The sequence below is a fragment of the Adiantum capillus-veneris genome, chromosome 27 (assembly GCF_014529385.1).
Source record: "Adiantum capillus-veneris isolate H3 chromosome 27, ASM1452938v2, whole genome shotgun sequence".
Lineage (NCBI taxonomy): Eukaryota > Viridiplantae > Streptophyta > Polypodiopsida > Polypodiales > Pteridaceae > Adiantum > Adiantum capillus-veneris.
In genome coordinates this window covers 132,995,429-133,013,461 of record NC_140957.1, presented here as the reverse complement: position 1 = coordinate 133,013,461, position 18,033 = coordinate 132,995,429, and the positions used below count along the sequence as shown (strand labels likewise).

General features: G+C 43.3%; 1 protein-coding gene across 1 annotated transcript; it reads right to left on the bottom strand.

The window, feature by feature from the left end:
* Nucleotides 1–629: 629 nt before the first annotated feature.
* LOC147422785 (uncharacterized) lies at nucleotides 630–17,918 on the bottom strand. The gene is made up of 4 exons (XM_086503091.1): nucleotides 17,513–17,918; nucleotides 16,918–16,985; nucleotides 16,790–16,850; nucleotides 630–868 (listed from the first exon to the last, which is right to left on the bottom strand). Exons 1-4 carry the CDS (start codon nucleotides 17,916–17,918, stop codon nucleotides 630–632), a joined length of 774 nt encoding a protein of 257 aa, XP_086359217.1.
* Between the last annotated feature and the right edge of the window lie 115 nt (nucleotides 17,919–18,033).

Below are 18,033 nucleotides of genomic sequence, written 5' to 3'. Positions count from 1 at the left end.
CTCTTGATATGTTATGTCAATTTATTGAAGTTTCTCTTGGTAATAACTTAGATGGTTTACAAGGTATTTTGTGTGTAACATTATGATGTACCTAGCAAGATAATTTCGAGTACTTTTTTTGAAAAATACACCATGAAGTACATGGCGAAGTAAATTCGGGTACGCTAGATTACTTTTCAACAAATTGTAGTATACAATACCTGGCAAAGTAATATCGGGTACCCGAGATTACCTTTCAAGGCAAATTGCAGCACTCTCGGGTACGCGAGACTACTTTTCTACAGATTGTGGCACAAAATACCTGGCGAAGTAATCTCGGGTACCCGAGATTACTCTTTAATATTGTGACACAAAATACCTGGCAAACTAATCTCGAGTACCCGAGATTACTTTTCTACAGATTGTGGCACAAAATACCTAACAAAGTAATCTCGGGTAACCGAGATTACTTTTCTACAGATTGTGGCACAAAATACCTGGCAAAGTAATCTTGGGTACCCAAGATTACTTTTTAACAGATTGCACCGCAAAATACCTGACAAAGTTATCTCGGGTGATGACAAAGGAAATATCGGGTACAAAAAATGTGGAAAACAAGCCATTACGAGAGCTACATTTCAATGATATTATCAAAAGAAATTCAATTCCATTGGATTTGAGTTTCTATATACAAGAACAATCCTAGTAGTAGATGCAAGTGTTTTAATATCCTCACTTGCATCTTGCACACTCAACGTAAATATACGCTCTTCATCATGTGACAAAGGATATTCACATGACTTAATTCTACAGTAAAAACTATTGGAGTCATTACAAACTTGAGCACTTTGTCCAATAAGAGTAGACTCCATCCCATTGGAGCATATCCATTTTGATAAGGGCAGTAAAGCATGACATGTTTGACAAGAAATCGTTATTGCAGGGTCAACAATAAGGGTTTTTGTGCAACAATGCGGACACCAAACACGAGGTCTTTTGTCAAGGCGGACCCGTTGATTCTTTCTTCTAAGAACACTTGTTTGGCAAGACGGCTTCTAAGGTTGAGTGTTGGATGGATCTCTAACTTCTGCATTGTTTTCAAGTTCAAGAAGCCTTTTAGGTTGACCATGACCAAGCCGAGTCTTTGTTACATTTTCTTGAATTTGGCGCACATGACCACTCATTGGCATGTCAACTTGAGATGGAGATGCCAAAGACCGAAGGGTGTCCCTAGCTAGTTGCACTTGGTGTCTGATTAGTTATTTTTCCTTTCCACTCTTCTTGGACCAGCCCTCTTGAATGGATGAAAGAAGTGTGCGGATATCTCCAGCAAGCATGAACACCACCTCCTCTTGTACCGACTCACAATTGTGACTGCCTTCATTGTTGGTTTCCTTCATTTCATGGGCATTGTCTACTATGGGAAGGATAGCATTTAAGTGGGGTAGATGACGCATAACTATCAGTCGTACACCATATAAGTGTTTGCATTCTATACTCCAATCTGGACAATCATAGTAGTTACTTTGCAAGCTAACATAGTACCATCGTGTTGGAGTATTCGTACTGTGAATTTCAAATTGCATCAATATCTCATTTACAATCTTGAGAGTTGTAGGGTCGTTTGTATATCGCTGCAAGATTTTCTCACCCTCTGTTAGTCGTGTTGTGTGGGATTTTGATGATCCTTGAATCCCAAATCTTCCAGCATCAGCTACCACAATGACGTATAACATAAGCCACATTCATCCTCACAAACAGTAATCAACAGACAAGTTTTAAGCATACCTATTTCTTGTTTTTGTTGGAATAACCGTATCAAGGTTCCACCCATACGATTTCCAGTTTTGGAGTCTCCCAAAAGGGCATGTAACAACTCTACAATTGAACGGTTAATTCGTGCTTCCAAAAGGGTGTTCTTGACATATTGCCATAATCTCTCTACCAAATTTGTTGTGTCCACATTACCATGGTTGAATAATCTTCCAAACTTTGGCCATTGTTTCCTCCACATACATTGCTCTCCACACCACTCGTTTTTGACATAACAGACTATATTTTGGTGGCCTTCATATTTTTGTAGGAAGAGTTGGTATCTTCCCACAAAATCTCCTTCAGTGGGGCTATGCATTAGATTTGACATCTCCATGTAAACATCACTTCGCATCTCCTTTGGAACCTAAATTAGCAAGTAAGAAGAGATGAAACGTCGATACATAATATGCAATGACATATATGAGAATATACCTGAGGGAGAAGCTTTTCGACCCATGCTTCCTTGGTGTGGAACCAGCATAGCAAGACATGACAACTAATTTGATGACGGGTCTCATTCACATCAAACACCCAACAACATGGATCTTCATCAACTACCTTTAATATACCCTCCAATTCTTGTTGTGATTTATCAATAATTAAAGCACTAGGACAAATAGGACCCATTCTAGCGAAAACCAACCAAATGGTTAGCTCCTTGGCAATTACTTCAAGTTGAGCACCCACATCGGAAGTACATAGCATGAACCATATTGGAATTCCCACGCCAAGCTGATTTCGTAGCAAACAACGGTAGAACAAAAGCATTTGTTTTGAAAGTACTATCAATAGCCCACGCATTGTTTTGAGAAAAACGCATGGCTATCTCAAGCATCCACTGTTGGAATTAGGGTTGCAGAGAAACACACACAGCTTGGAGAAGACGAAGGAAGCTCAAGGCACACAATAGAGAGTGTGTTACTTAGTGTGCAATGGAAAGATAGTTGGAATTAGGGTTGCAGAGAAACACACACAGCTTGGAGAAGACGAAGGAAGCTCAAGGCACACAATAGAGAGTGTGTTACTTAGTGTGCAATGGAAAGATAGTTAGCCCTAGAGTGATGGGCGTATATACAATGCACGGGGGAAAAAAACTCCTAAAGAGGGAAAAAATGCCCCGGCGGTCCTAGTGTGTTCACACACATCACTACCACATGTATATGGTAACAAATCCCCCCTGGAGTGATGCGGTGAACGAGAGCTGGCACATGAGTAAAGGGAAGTGCCATGCCCTGAGGACAGGATCAGTCCACAAAGGGGAGTAAGCCCAAAGCTTTGCGGAAAGCTTCAAGCTTCTCATGAGACAATGCCTTTGTGAAAAGATCTGCAAGGTTGTCCTCTGTTGGCACATAAGCCAAGCTGATCTCTCCTGCTGAGAGCCTCTCCCTGACATAGTGGTAATGCACCTCAATGTGCTTTGTGCGAGCATGAAAAATTGGGTTCCTCGCAACTGCCAATGCGCTCTGACTGTCAGTGTAGATAGTGTTGGCAGTGTCCTGTCCAACACCCAAGTCAGCCATAAGGCGTCTGAGCCATACACACTCACCTGTAGCTGTGAAGACTGCCCTGTACTCAGCCTCACAACTGGAAGTGGCCACAGTAGGTTGCTTCTTGCTCAACCATGATATACATGAACTGCCAAGCATGAAACAAAAACCACTTGTGGACACTCGCGTGTCAAAACAACCAGCCCAATCTGAGTCCGAAAAAGCATGTAAGTCTGGCGGCAATGATCCCCCCTTGGGATAAAACAAGCCAAGATGTAAAGTGCCACTAAGGTAGCGGAAAATCCTCTTGACAGCCTGCCAATGCTTAGACCCTGGGCTATGCATAAATCTGCTGACCTGCGAGACTGCAAACTGAATATCTGGCCTCGTGTTGCATACATAAATGAGGCAGCCAACAGCAGTTTGGTAAAGAGTGACATCAGCAGGACTGCCAGCATCATGTAGACTCAACTTCAAACCTGTTTCCATGGGAGTGGCAATAGGTTTGCAATCCTCAAGTCCAAACTTACATAGCAATGTCTCTATGTAACTTTTCTGACACAAGGCAATACCACCATCACACTGCTTAAACTGTATACCCAAGTAATGATGCAACAGCCCCAAATCTTTCATCTTGAAAGTAGCATTCAAATCAGCCTTAAATTCAGCAATATGTCTCTCATTTGGTCCAGTGATCAGCAATCATCAACATAAAGAACCACAATGAGAAATACATCATCCTCACGCTTTACATACGATGTGCTTTCTGTTGGACTGTTACGAAAGCCTCGTTTAACCAAATGAGTGCCAGCTTTCTCATACCAAGCACGAGGAGATTGCTTCAACCCATACAAAGCCTTGTTACATTTGCACACTTTGTTCTCTTGTCCTTTTATGACAAAACCGCGAGGCTGCGTTACATAAACTTCCTCAAATATGTCACCATTCAAGAAAGCAGTAACAATGTCTGATTGATGTACATCCCAACCAAAATGAGCTGCCAATGCACATAGAAAACGCACAGTAGTCATACGACAATCTATGCCTTTTTGTTGTGCATAACCCTTTGCAACAAGTCGAGCCTTATGGCGATCGATCTCACCATCCGGCTTGCGTTTCAACTTGTAAACCCACTTCGTACCAATTGCCTTTTTGCCAAGAGGCAAATCACATAAAGTCCATGTGTCATTCTCTATAAGTGCATCATATTCTGATTTCATGGTAGCAATCCAATTTTGTGAATTCTGTGCTTCATCAAAAGACAGAGGCTCCTCAACATCATGTAAACTAGACACAGCCAAAGCATAACAATCTGATGCATAAGATGCATGGCGAGAGCCTGAACGAGTACGACTAGATAAAGGTGCATCCAATTTACTGTCACGCAAAGTGTGCACCAGCCATTTTGGCATACCTCTAGCCTGCTCATTTTCAGCCCTTTCCTCATCAAGTACATCATGTACATCTGCATCAGTAATAGGTTGTTCTAAAACATTTTTAGAAACCCCCATAGGCTGTACATTTGCCTCATTGGAACTTACATTCGTATTTCCACCACTGAAAAGAGGCAACAAAGTGTCATAAATGTCCTGTGAGCTTACATTACTGTCTCTAGTACATGACAGCAAGGGCTGAACAGAGTCTTCCACAAACACTACGTCTCGTGAAACCAGAATACGTTTTGTTTGCGGATGATACAACCTCTAACCTTTGCTTTCAGCACTATAACCAACAAAAATACATTTGACAGCCTTATCATCCAATTTTCTGCGCTGCACTTGTGGCACCAAAGCATATGCCAAACAGCCAAAAACACGCATGTGCTCAATAGAAGGTTTTCTATCATGCCATGCTTCATATGGAGTAATAGACTGCAAAGCTTTCGTAGGACACCTGTTAAGTACATAAGTGGCACACATGATTGGCTCAAGCCAAAACGAATGCGGCAAAGCTTGACTTTTGACCATACATCGTGCCATTTCCGTTAGTGACCTGTTTTTCCTCTCAGCAACACCATTTTGCTGAGGTGTATAAGGCACTGTGCATTGGTGTTTTATCCCACGACTAGCCAGAAATGCATTAAATTCATGAGACATATACTCCCCCCCTCGATCGGAACGGAGGGTGCCCATAGTACATTTTGAGACATTTTCAGCCATAGCCAAAAATTGTTTGAAGCACATAAAAACTTCGGACTTCGCTTTAAGCGGAAATACCCATGCATGCCTGGAGTAATCATCAATGAAAGTCACGAAGTACAGGTAATTGCCTAAGGACGGAGTTTGCATGGGCCCACAAACATCACTATGCACAAGCTGCAACCTGCATGTGGCCCTAACTGAACCATCCTTTGGAAACTTAGAATGCTGCATTTTACCCAGAATACAGCCTTCACAAACATGTTTGACAGGTGCTTCAAGAGGCGGCAAAGAAGCAACCATATCAGATTTCTGCAAACGCAGCAAACTGGCAAAATTGAGATGACCAAAACGTGCATGCCAAAGTTTTGCATCTGAAATAGCCCTTGAATCTGCAACAGCATTTGCAAAATTTTGTCCACACTTGTCATACAAAGTGAGCTTATACAGCCCATGGCACAAAAGCCCAGATGCAACAATTTTATCACCAAAACTGAGATCATGAACTGTACATCTGTCATCCATAAGTTTGACTACAAGTCCAAGTCTAGCAAGTGCGGATACAGACAAGAGATTCTTCTTGATCCCAGGTACATAAAGTGCATCAACAAGTGTGAAGGAACTGCTGTTAGCAGCAGTGAGCACAATCTTTCCAACTCCCTGAACTGGATAAGAGGCGTTGTTGGCACAAGTGACTGAATTCCCATGAGGGACAGACTCGAGAGAGGTAAACAATTCACGATGTGAGGTAATGTGCTTTGTAGCACCACTGTCGAAATACCACACATGTGAATCTGCAGCAACTGACAAGCATGCATCATGGACATCAGGATTGTAAGTGCACTCTGTGCTAAAAGCCCATTCTGCATCAACATCAGCATCACAATCTCCTTTCACAGAAGACTCAACAATGGTTGCATTTGTAGTGGAACCAGCATTTGCAGTGGAACCACCCTCTTTCTTCTTAGCCTCTTTGGCCTTCAACTTAGGACACGACTTGATCAAGTGATCATTGGCTTTACAATAATGGCAACGCATCTTCTTTTTGCCCTTATCACCAGAATTGCCAGACGAAGTGCTGCCACCAGAAGCATTAGGAACAGAATTTTTGCCACTCACAGCAGAACCATAAGAAGTGGCTGCATTACTGTTACCACCCTTTCTTTGAGAAGCAATAAAAGCCTGTTCAACTGCACGCTGCCTAGTCCTGTTTTTTCTAGAAAGTGACTCTTGCAACAGCAATGTGCATAATGCATCAAACTTGACAACTTCAGGATTTCCTTGGGTCATCAGTCTCCAAGTACTAGCAAAAGTCTGGTAGGAATCTGGTAAGGCATCAAGAACAGTCTGCACAAGGGAACTGTCCGAAATGACTTCACCTACAGAAATGAGTTGCTCATTGATATCCTTGACACTAGCAAGGAAAGTGTCCATATCATCTTCCCCATGCATAATCTTCGACTCTAGCTCTTTACGCAGCAAAGCAATTTTAGCCTCATTGCGGCTTGCATAAAGACCTGCTAGAATATCCCAAGCCTGTTTTGCAGATTTTGTTGAACGAATGTGAGGAATAATGGTGTTGTGCGCTCCTTGCCGCACTGTCGAAGCAAGGGACTTGCCAATACACCGTGTGCGAGCCACAAACGGCTCCAAGCACACAACAAGCCTAAACTAGCAAGCTCAAGGAAGCAAAGGGTGTGTCACTCACCGCTCTACGCTCGCCTTCGTGGTGGATTCCTCGTCGCGATGAAGAAGAAGCTGCAGTCGTGCCGCGCTCAACCGCTTCGCTGCCGTCGTGCCTTCGTAATGCTCGATCGCACACACACTCTCCCTCTCTCTCTCTCTCACACACACACACACAAGGAGGTGAAGAAGAAGAAGAAGATGGAGATGGAGCAAGAGCACTCTTCTATTGCACAAATGAGAGAATGAGTAAAAATTAGGTTTAGTTGGCTTTTATATGAGCTCACCCCATTCACACTTGGGCGCCCATGCTTAGCCAACTAATCCCTTGAATGTCCCAGTTAGAGTGCGCCTCTCATCGGTGATCACTCTTACCCTTTTCCTATTGGTCCGACAAGCCCGGTACCTGACTCTAAATAATACAACGTTTATAGATCATAGGGTGTCCGTGTGCCGTGAGGGTTAACATGCCCCCCTTCCTGATGTAGATTCCATCCTTGGAAGCTATTGAGTTGAAGCTGGTTCGTCGAGGTGGAAGAGCATTTGATATGAATGTCCTTAGCCTTCTTCAGTCACTGCAAAATCAAACAACATTGGCACAGTAATGGCATTCTCTTAAAAAGCATATGCAGTTTTAGGTAGAAAAATTGATTGGTCAAAGAATTTCAAACAATTTGTTAGCAATGAACATTAAATTGCAATGTAATCAAATGCATAAACAGATGTAAAGGTAGAAAATTAAACAAGTCTGGGGTCGCTAATTTGACGGTCGAAAGGCACTAGAGATCGAATATTAATACCATGGGTAAGCTTCTTAATTATCTGTGGTCAATTAAGTTGTTTAATCGCGAGAGCCAAGTATTCATGTTCGAGGGCTGACTAGAGGCTATATCTAGAAAACCTTGTAGTTAAGCTACCATAAAAGGAATTTCTCATGAAATCATCGCCTGACTGATTACTTTTTCTTTGACCCCCCAAAGTCTTTTCACAGTGATTCAATTATGATGTGTGTGCTTATTTTGTATGCCTTGGGTTTTTTGCTTTTCAAGGAAAAGCGCCCACACTGGGAACCTCTAGGGCTCTAGTACCATAGGCAATACACGTGAGTGAAGTACCAATTCAAGCTGAGATTTCTCTTCCAGCTTAAAATTTTACATTGTGGCACTTTGATTTTTTGCTTTTTCATTTTCAACATTTAAATTTTGTAACTTTGGGGGGTCATATAACACTGTTACCCTCCCCAGGCTCATCACATTAGTAAACTCCCTTTATAATACTTAAGCTAAAGGTCGATAGGGTTAAGCCCACTAGAAAGCCCTAGTACATTTCATACAATGCTGCCTAAATCGGATTAAGAACCTAAGTAACCATTGCTTATTAGGAAGGCATTCCCCATGGTATTAAGAGAAGATTTCTAATACCTAGCTTGGTCAAACTAGCTTAGTCGGGCTGCTTGATTTTTAAACCTAGACAAGTGATTATGACAAAACATTACATTGAATTAAATGTTTGATACTAAGCCAATGCGCTGAATATTATGCTACCAATCACAATCAAAGCAGACAAACATGGATGCAAAAAGATAAGGGCAATGCTAATGGACATAAAACACCTGTTTGTGTTGATGGTCGCGCTTGATTTGAAGTGTGAACGAGAGAAAGGTTCCATGAAGGTCCAAATCCTATCAATAGCAACACGCTCCTATACACACTATGAAACAAAAGGAATACCTCCAGGAGGCACATTAGTGGGAAAAGATAACTTCGCTAATCTCTCAACTCTAAAACAGAAACACTCCTATCGTACTAATATTACCTTACCCTCCATCACTCAAGTGATGAGGATCAAAGGTGTTTCATGGCATAGGTTTCTGTTTCATTGTACCAGATGTGACATGTGTAGGTCTGAGTCAATGTTTTGACTTTAATGGGCATACTCGTTTGCTAATTGCTCTTGCTCTTTTTTTTTTTTTTTTTGTGAGTATAAAGCTTTATATGTACATTCCCTAAGATCGGAGATTAAGAGGTCAGGGAGAAAGGTTGAGAGGGAAACAAATGAATGATGACAGTCAGCAAACACTCCCCCCTTCCTTGGGTAGATCATACCGTTTGAAATGAGCTTGTCACCCTTTGAAACCAATTGTTCCAGTTGGTAATAGGTGAGGATTTTTGCCAGTAGTTGTCTATTACCCTAGGTGCCTCGTCAAGTTACAAGGGTGGTAAGGTACTCTCCCAGGATCGAACTTGAAGTGGTTCATCAGGTGATTCTTGAACACTGGGAGGTGTGGGTTCTTTTGTAGCTTCATGGAGGTCCACTACTATAGATGGAGGCTGTGTAGAAGCTTTTACCTCTATGGATGTATTACATGAGGAGCTAGAAGCTTCATGGGACTCCCCCCTTCCTGAGCTAGGTGGAACAAATCGTTCTTTCTTTGGTACCCAAACTAGCTCGGGAGCGGGTGTGTAGCATTCTATGATTTTTTTCTTTCCACGATCATTGATTCGTTTTGGAGCTACGGGATTGGGCTCATTTGGGTCAGGTGATAGGTAAGAGCACAATCTACGTTTTGGCACCCAGATTTGATCATTTCCTTGATAGTAGCCTTGGGCTTCCAATAGTCGTTTAGGGATCCATCGCAACATTTTCTTACTTTTCTTGGAGCGAGTGGTACGTTTCTTACAAGGCTTCTGTTTTTTAGCACTAGATATGGTCGCTAAAGAAGCTTTAGGGACCCACTTGTATGTTTTCTTCGTTACATTAGGATGAGTCTTGTCGGAAGCGATATGCATTGCTTGTAGCATATTTAAGGGTATAGGCATTTCATCCCCCTCAGGTGTTACCCAGGTCGTCCCCCTGTTTCCCCAAGTGTCTATGGTTGATGCTAGGTGTACCCAGTCTACGTTGTCTGATTCCGTCATACCCGGTAACACATCCATATAAGGAGAATCTTGGCCAATCTCTGTATCCTTCTTACAAGTGTAACAATATTGTAATGGGGCCGAGTGAACTGTGGTGTCAGAGCGATGATCAATAATGGTTTTACTCCCTAAGGGGTGTACCTTACCAGTCACCAAATCCACTCTAAGGACAGAGTCTTGGAATTGCAAATAGACATGATTTTTAGACCAATCATGAACCATTTGTGCTTCCCTCATGAATGGTCGTCCTAAAATCATTTCATATGACATAAGGTGTTTAGAGAAATCCATTACAATGAACGTATGTCGTACCTTGTGTCCTAGAACTTTGATCTTAAGATCCTTGAGCATCCCCATAGGTTTGGCTATGGTACCATTTGCCATCTTTACCACAATGTTAGTAACACTGAGGTGGGGTTTTCCCATGGATTCCCAACAATCTTTTGTAACGATGCTAACTCCCGCACCACCATCAAGAATTCCCTTTATAGTTAATCCCTTGGTAGTGATGGGTAGGGTCGCATTAGACTCGTCGCCTTCAAAATACTGCCCTAATTCGTTAATGGGTACCTCGATCACAGACTCGTGTCCATCTAAGTCAAGTGATTGCACATGATTTTCCTCATCAATCATAATCGAGTCAGGCCTATTTGGTTGCGCAAACTGCGGTAATCCCGTTCGTAGCTCTCCGTTAAGGAATGCTCGAAGTGCAAGGAATAACTCAGGATCTCCATACAGCTTTGCTATGATCGTGGTTCGAACCTCAGAAGACATGAAGTCCATTAGTTTGGCAACATTCATTGGCGTTTTGCAGGGTGTAGGTCCTTGACTAGGAACTGGTGAGGATGGAATCTCATATTCCTCAATGGGATCAGGTATTCCTTCGTTAAACATCCTTTCCAACAAGAAGGGTGTATGCTCACTTTCTGATGTCCCGTCCTCACTCCCTTCTTGGATGATACTAGATATGGCTAACGGTCTATGGTTCATGTGGGGTGGATGAACTTGCGTGGGAAACACTGTGTCATGAATTTTGACCTGCATGGGTTCTGGTTCTAGTTTCCTTTGAGTCTCCTCCACTAAACCTCTTAGATGTTTCACCTGCTCAATCTCGTCTACTGGGTTTGGGTACGTCCCAATCTTCGTTTTATGATTTTTCCCTTTTTGCCCCTGTGGTTTATCTTGGGGGTCTTGGATTGGATTTGGAAACACTTGTGGTGTTTTCAGAGGCTCTTTATGGTTTTCTCTCATTCGGTTTTCATTTGGTTCCATGTTACGGTTTTCTTTGTCGGTCTTTCTCTTTGTGGTATTGGTTCTAGTCTCCATTGTCTCGACTGAATTTGAATCATCCTCGAGGTCATTCATATACACGGGGTCATCTCCTGTTCCTATGTTTGTTTTGGAACTTGGCTTTGAATTTTCCGTATTCTGCGACTTCTTCCTTCGTGTCTTCTTCTTCTTTGCTTGGATAACTGACGCGGTATCTCTCTCTTCGAGGATATGGCCTGGCCCTTGAAGCATGGACCGTGTAATCACATAAGCGGGTGCGACGGGTGGTATTGGCGATGTCACACTAGCAATTTCGACCAAATTCAGGGGTGTGATTTTAGGCGCATTTGGGTTATAGGGGCATTGGGCAATCAAGTGATCTATGCCACAACGATTACATGTGAGTATTGGCATTGCAGACGTGCTCCCTTGATTCATTTGCATCTGTGCAGCATTCTTTTGCAGCCTAATAGGGCACTCCGCTGCTCGATGTGGTCCACCACACTCGTAGCATTGAAGAGGTGGCCTCCTAGCCTGGGTGTTGATATTTTGACCTCTGGATGCGAGAGCAGCAGCTTGATAAACCGGCTTGACTTGTCCCCAACAATCTTCCATGTAGTATATAGGACACTCTTCCAATGTATCAAGTCCGTAGGCAATACTAGTGTCTATTTCCTCCTCACAGCTATCTGGATAAGCATTTGATGGCTTGCAACCCACTTGGTTCATAGGGGCGACTCTTGGATGCGGGGGCTGCGGTCCTAGCACAGGAGGTGGTAGCGCTGTAGCTTGTACAACATTTTGAGGTCTAGGGACCATGTGTTGCGGTAGTTGCTCAACAGGTGGAGTAGGCATCAATACAGGAGCTCGAGGCGCATCCGTCCAGGCTACAGGTGGTCTATTTGCCATCATACGTTTGATCATTAAACAATCCTTAGCTTGGTGACCATACCTACCACATGCGTTGCAAGTTCCATTAAATTTTACTCTAAACGTAGGGCACTCACTAGTGCTATGTGGACCTAAGCAAATGGAACACCATTGTTGCTCCCTTCTTGGATACATGTGACTATTTTGAGGGGGTCGATTATCCTTAAGAGACTCTTGGATTGCCTTGGTGAGGTCTGTCAAGAATGTCTCAAATACCTTTGGCTCATTGGCAATGGGCTTTGCAGTCATGGGTTCATACTCAATGGCTTGTGAGCTAGTGGATCTCGTGTCAATAGACACCCTCATGCCTGCTATCATCAAGTTGTCCTCTAGTTGGATTGCATTGGCAGTGACATCTTCCCAGGTTGTGATACCTCTAATCACTAGTCCATTATAGATTCCTTCATTCCTCAACCCTCGAATGAATCGATCAAGCAGTTGGTTATTGTTGAAGCGCTCATTTACAGGGCAACGAGAGTTTAAGTGCTTTAGACGACTAATGAAGTCCCTTACTGACTCTCCTTCCTTACGTTCGGCCTTCTGTAGCTGAGATGCTACACCCCAAAGCACACCTTCTCGTATGTACTCCTTTAGAAACAACCTTCGAAGGGTAGGGTAGATTGTTTTCTCGTCCACCCTTAGGGTCCTATACCAATCTCCAGCCTTCCCACTTAATGTCAAGCTTAAGGCATTGCACTTATGTAGTTCGTTGCGTTCCCCTAAGGAATCACATACTTGTTCAAACACTTCAATGTGTTTTCTAGCATCTTCATCCCCATTGAATTTTTGCGTGAGTTTGGCAATTTGTACTGCCTTACTTCTAGGCTCTCTATTAGATGCGTGACGCATATTTTCCGCGATAGATCGACCTATGGTTTGAGCAAATGCTGCCAAGTCACCTATGTGAGGAGGCAGGGCCGGTGGAGGTACTCTTGGAATCATATGTGGGAGAGGGATGGGTGCCGGTCTTGGCATATGTGTGGATGATGCAGGATATGGAACATAACCGGGCATAGGTCCACTCGGATAAGGGCTAGGGAGCGGCACTGGAGGAGCATAAGCAAGTGGTACTATTGGAGGCGTGGGGGCCATGTGTGCATAAGGGGCTAGAGGCACATATGGTCGAGGCCCCATATTAGGTACTACGACACTAGGTAGTGGCACTGCACTAACCGTAGATGTCATCAGTACATTCTCTGTCAGGCTTATCCTTGGAGTGAGCACTGTGTTTTCCTTGATAGAGGGTTGAGCCAAGTTAGGGAAGCTAAAGTTTTCGCTCGGAGGCTCAGATTGCATAGAGACCCCAGGTGAAATGACGTAAGATGGGTCCATGGGACTCATTAGAGGAGTCTCCATTTGTGATAGAGTAGGCTGTTGAGCCTTGCTCGTATCCAGAAATCTCATGGGGCCAGTTGAGAGTATATTTACCCCTCGGTTTTGCCTTTCTGATTGAATAATGCCATGGATAACATTACAGATCATTTTTTGTTGATCTTCGATGCTCGTGGCACTAGAGGTGGATTGTACAATCTCTATCCATCCTACATGGTAGGCGTGGCCAGAGTGTAGATCCGTCAACACCTCAGTGTGGAGGTCGTATGTCCAATGATCATTAATGAACAATCCTTCTAGAGTCAACGTGTTAATGGTTTCTTGTGAGGTAGAAGCAATGTTGCTCCCCGTGGTTTTACTTGTCACCAACGGTACTCTAGAGGGAACTTCTGAAGGAGGCAGCTCAACAGGGCCTTCTTGGTAAGAAGTTGGTAGGATATCCACATGGACACTCTTTGGGGGTGTGGGGTCAACGTGCGATGTGAAAGGAGAGTCCACTTCCCCACCCCCTTCGTGTGCTTCATTTGCATCAGGTTCCGAGCGAGTAGCTCTACCTAATGTTTCCATGAAACGGCTAAACATACTAGTACTAGGTTGTGGAGCTTCGGGAGGTGCATGGCCTTCTCTCTCAGTGTTTTGGGTAGGGTATGCTTCCATGATTTCTGAGTCGGAGGAGGAATCACTAGCGGCTATTTTAGGGTCTTGGGTGGTGCTACCTTGTGTCCCCGCTGAGGGTCTAGAGCTTATCGTGGATGGGTAATGGGTGTCCGTATGAACAGAGGCACCCTCAATATGCTCGTGTTCTAGCACCCGCCCAGAGCGTAAGTGCATGTGCTTTTGATACCCTAAGGTGTCAAAAAGCTGCTCTAGGAGGCCTTGTGACTAGTTTTTAGCGTGTTTTTTGTTTGTTTTTTTGCTAGATTTTTTAGAGCGTGTCGTGGAATGGGCTGTGTGATAGCTCGAAACGAGCGTATCGCTAGGAGGGACGCGCCGTGCTTTACAGCCCTCCGTTTGGTCACTCTATGCCCTCGGAATCCCTCAAACTGTCAATTTCCAGTAGGGAACTAGGCCCAAATTAGAAAGTCTAAGGGTGCAAGTGGGAAGAGAAAGGAGGAGAGTGGAGGTCTTGTCCCACATGCTCTCATTCTCTCTTGAGGGAGTAGGGTATATATATAAAAGTGAGTCTAGTGTATATCATAAGATTGAGGACTGAGGCTTGGGCCTGGGCCTCGGCTTGGGCTTGGGCTTGGGAAAATGATCCTGATCCCGATCTACCTTTTATACAAACCAACCCGTCCGTTTTAAGAGTCACGTTTTTTATTTTCGAAAAATTTAGCCGCCCGCTCGCTCGCGTTTTTTTTTTTTCCGAATTTTTTTTTAAATAATTTTTTTTTTCAGATTTTTTTTTTCAAAAAAAACCTTTTTTTTTAATGCAGAAAATACAGAAATTGAAAACGCAGAAAATTGAAAAACGCAGAAATGCAGAAAATTGCAGAAATTGAAAACGCAGAAAATTGAAAAAACGCAGAAATGCAGAAAATTGCAGAAATTGAAAACGCCGAACTTGAAAATGCAGAAATTGCAGAAATTGAAAAAACGCAAGAAATGCAGAAAATTGAAAAAGCACAGACAATAGCAGAAATTGAAACTTGACAGAAAATGTAGAAAACGCAAAAAACAGAAATCTCCACACACTCCTTCCCTGCCTTTCCTATGATAGAAGTTGCACCACAAGGAAGCGTAAAGTGCTAACCGAGCTTAGTGTAGGGCATATCCCCGGCAGCGGCGCCAAAAATGTGCGCTCCTTGCCGCACTGTCGAAGCAAGGGACTTGCCAATACATCGTGTGCGAGCCACAAACGGCTCCAAGCACACAACAAGCCTAAACTAGCAAGCTCAAGGAAGCAAAGGGTGTGTCACTCACCGCTCTACGCTCGCCTTCGTGGTGGATTCCTCGCCACGATGAAGAAGAAGCTGCAATCGTGCCGCGCTCAACCGCTTCGCCGCCGTCGTGCCTTCGTAATGCTCGATCGCACACACACTCTCCCTCTCTCTCTCTCTCTCACACACACACACACACAAGGAGGTGAAGAAGAAGAAGAAGATGGAGATGGAGCAAGAGCACTCTTCTATTGCACAAATGAGAGAATGAGTAAAAATTAGGTTTAGTTGGCTTTTATATGAGCTCACCCCATTCACACTTGGGCGCCCATGCTTAGCCAACTAATCCCTTGAATGTCCCAGTTAGAGTGCGCCTTTCATCGGTGATCACTCTTACCCTTTTCCTATTGGTCCGACAAGCCCGGTACCTAACTCTAAATAATACAACGCTTCACAGACAACGCAATCAATGCATGAGCCTGCGCATCCTTAACATCCCAACGAGCTTGTTCTGCCATAGGCAAAACAACTCTAACAGCTGCAATCCTTGCAGCAAGACCTGCAACATCCTCAACATCGCCTACATCTTCAGAACCGGGACGTACATCAATGCCCTGCACAATGTTCCAGACACCTTTTGACACAAGAACATGTTGCATCATATAAGCCCACATAGGGTAGTTGTCCCCATCCAACCTATCCTCAGCAGCAAACATCTTGAACACATCTGTGTTGTTGTTGTCAGCCATGGTAAATGGTGCACCTGATGTGAAAACTGCCCGAAAATAGGAGAAATGGAGCGGGAACAACTTGTGCTATATAGCACAAACCGTAGAAGATTATAAGGCACCTGTTATGCAGAAAACGGCACTGACAGAAATCTGCACAAAATGACGAAATAGCCTGTGCAGTGCTGCCTGTAGTGGAAACGGAGGCCGAAATGAGCCCAAATCACAATTCTGAGCAGACCGAGCTCTTCGAGCGCGCCCTAAATATTTGTCGACCTGCGAACGCTCGCCAAAGCTCACTGAAATCGGAGAAAGTGAGCAGGCGTGTGCTGGAGCAGCGGGCGACTAAGCCCGGGAGGACGTGACCTGCTCTGATACCAATTGTTGGAATTAGGGTTGCAGAGAAACACACACAGCTTGGAGAAGACGAAGGAAGCTCAAGGCACACAATAGAGAGTGTGTTACTTAGTGTGCAATGGAAAGATAGTTAGCCCTAGAGTGATGGGCGTATATACAATGCATGGGGGAAAAAAACTCCTAAAGAGGGAAAAAATGCCCCGGCGGTCCTAGTGTGTTCACACACATCACTACCACATGTATATGGTAACATCCACTCATCCTGTATAATGAGAATGAAAGGCCTATCTTTTGCATCAATTGTTGATGGATTATAGGGTTGAACATATAGCACCTATAAGATAAAACATTATGAGAGTCACACAATATACTTAGAGACCTCACATAGCTGAACACATCACCTTTTGCTGTTTTTGTAGAGATAAAGCTTCGCTATACATTGTGGTCCAATCATTGTTATTAACTCTATCTACAATAAAACTTGAGAGAAGTCATAACTTGTCAACTTGCATATGGTTGGATGAGTAGAAGAACGTGGTTTTGAAAAGCACCTTGCATGCGAGCTTGATATGATAACATCCGGACCTCTTTTGGAATCATAAAGAATCGATAGATCACGCGATCAAGTGTGGAAGCCCTTTGCATTTGATGTTTTTCTTTGGACATTGACATTTGAGCAATGTGACAAGAACTTCCAACATCAAACAAGTCATCAATGCAACATTTCACAACACATGGATGAACTTGTAAATGATATAGATCACTTCTTAACCTTGGAATATGTCCCTCATGAATTGGGTTAACTAAAATGAGGACATAATGGCTACCTTGTGTGAACTCTAGCTGTACCTTGAATGGACAACCACACTTCTTTGATGTTCGCAATCTTTTTATCTTTCCACTTCGTCTACAAACACCCCCTTGATGACACACATAATCAACTTTGACCTTGTCAGGGGTGTGCTTTTTTGAGGATCTCACCTTAACTAGTCTTACCTTGTGTTCTATTGCAAGACACATTATCCTTATGCATGTTTGTTATGGTCATTGCTGGCTTGTTGAGATCAAAATTGTTTTGTCGAGTAGATGTTTCATGTAATTGATGCTTTCGAACAATGCAACCACAAGAATCAACAAAAACTTTTATGTAAGCAAGTGGTATGCCATGGCGATGAGAATCAATACACCAATGTGCTTGAAGCACCTGTAATGTGGTCGTGATGCCTTTATGAGCTTCCAAGTTGGCATTGCAATGAGAATCTTTTACAATGCTTTCCCAGCCCTCAATGCATGCAATCCTTAGCTTAGGTTCCACTTTTTGACGTAGATAATGCAAATCACCTTCTTCTTGAACCAAGCAAAGAGCCTCTTGAAGTCTTCGCCATTTTTTTAGATCCAACATTCCCCTTCTATCATGCATCTTTATAGCTTCCAATGTTATGGGGATGTGTTCACGTAAAGCTCTGACCATCAAATCATATGCTTTTCTATCAAAAGAGTAATATGTTGAAGATAAA

Bases quoted from the DNA above. Each gene is read 5' to 3' on its own strand.
- LOC147422785 (XM_086503091.1), bottom strand. From the start codon at position 17,918: ATGTTGGATCTAAAAAAATGGCGAAGACTTCAAGAGGCTCTTTGCTTG. The intron at 16,986-17,512 runs GTAAGACTAGTT...GTTTTATTGTAG, and splicing joins GTCTTGCAATAGAACACAAG to ATAGAGTTAATAACAATGAT. The intron at 869-16,789 runs TCATTATACAGG...CCTTATCAAAAT, and splicing joins AAAAGATAGGCCTTTCATTC to GGATATGCTCCAATGGGATG.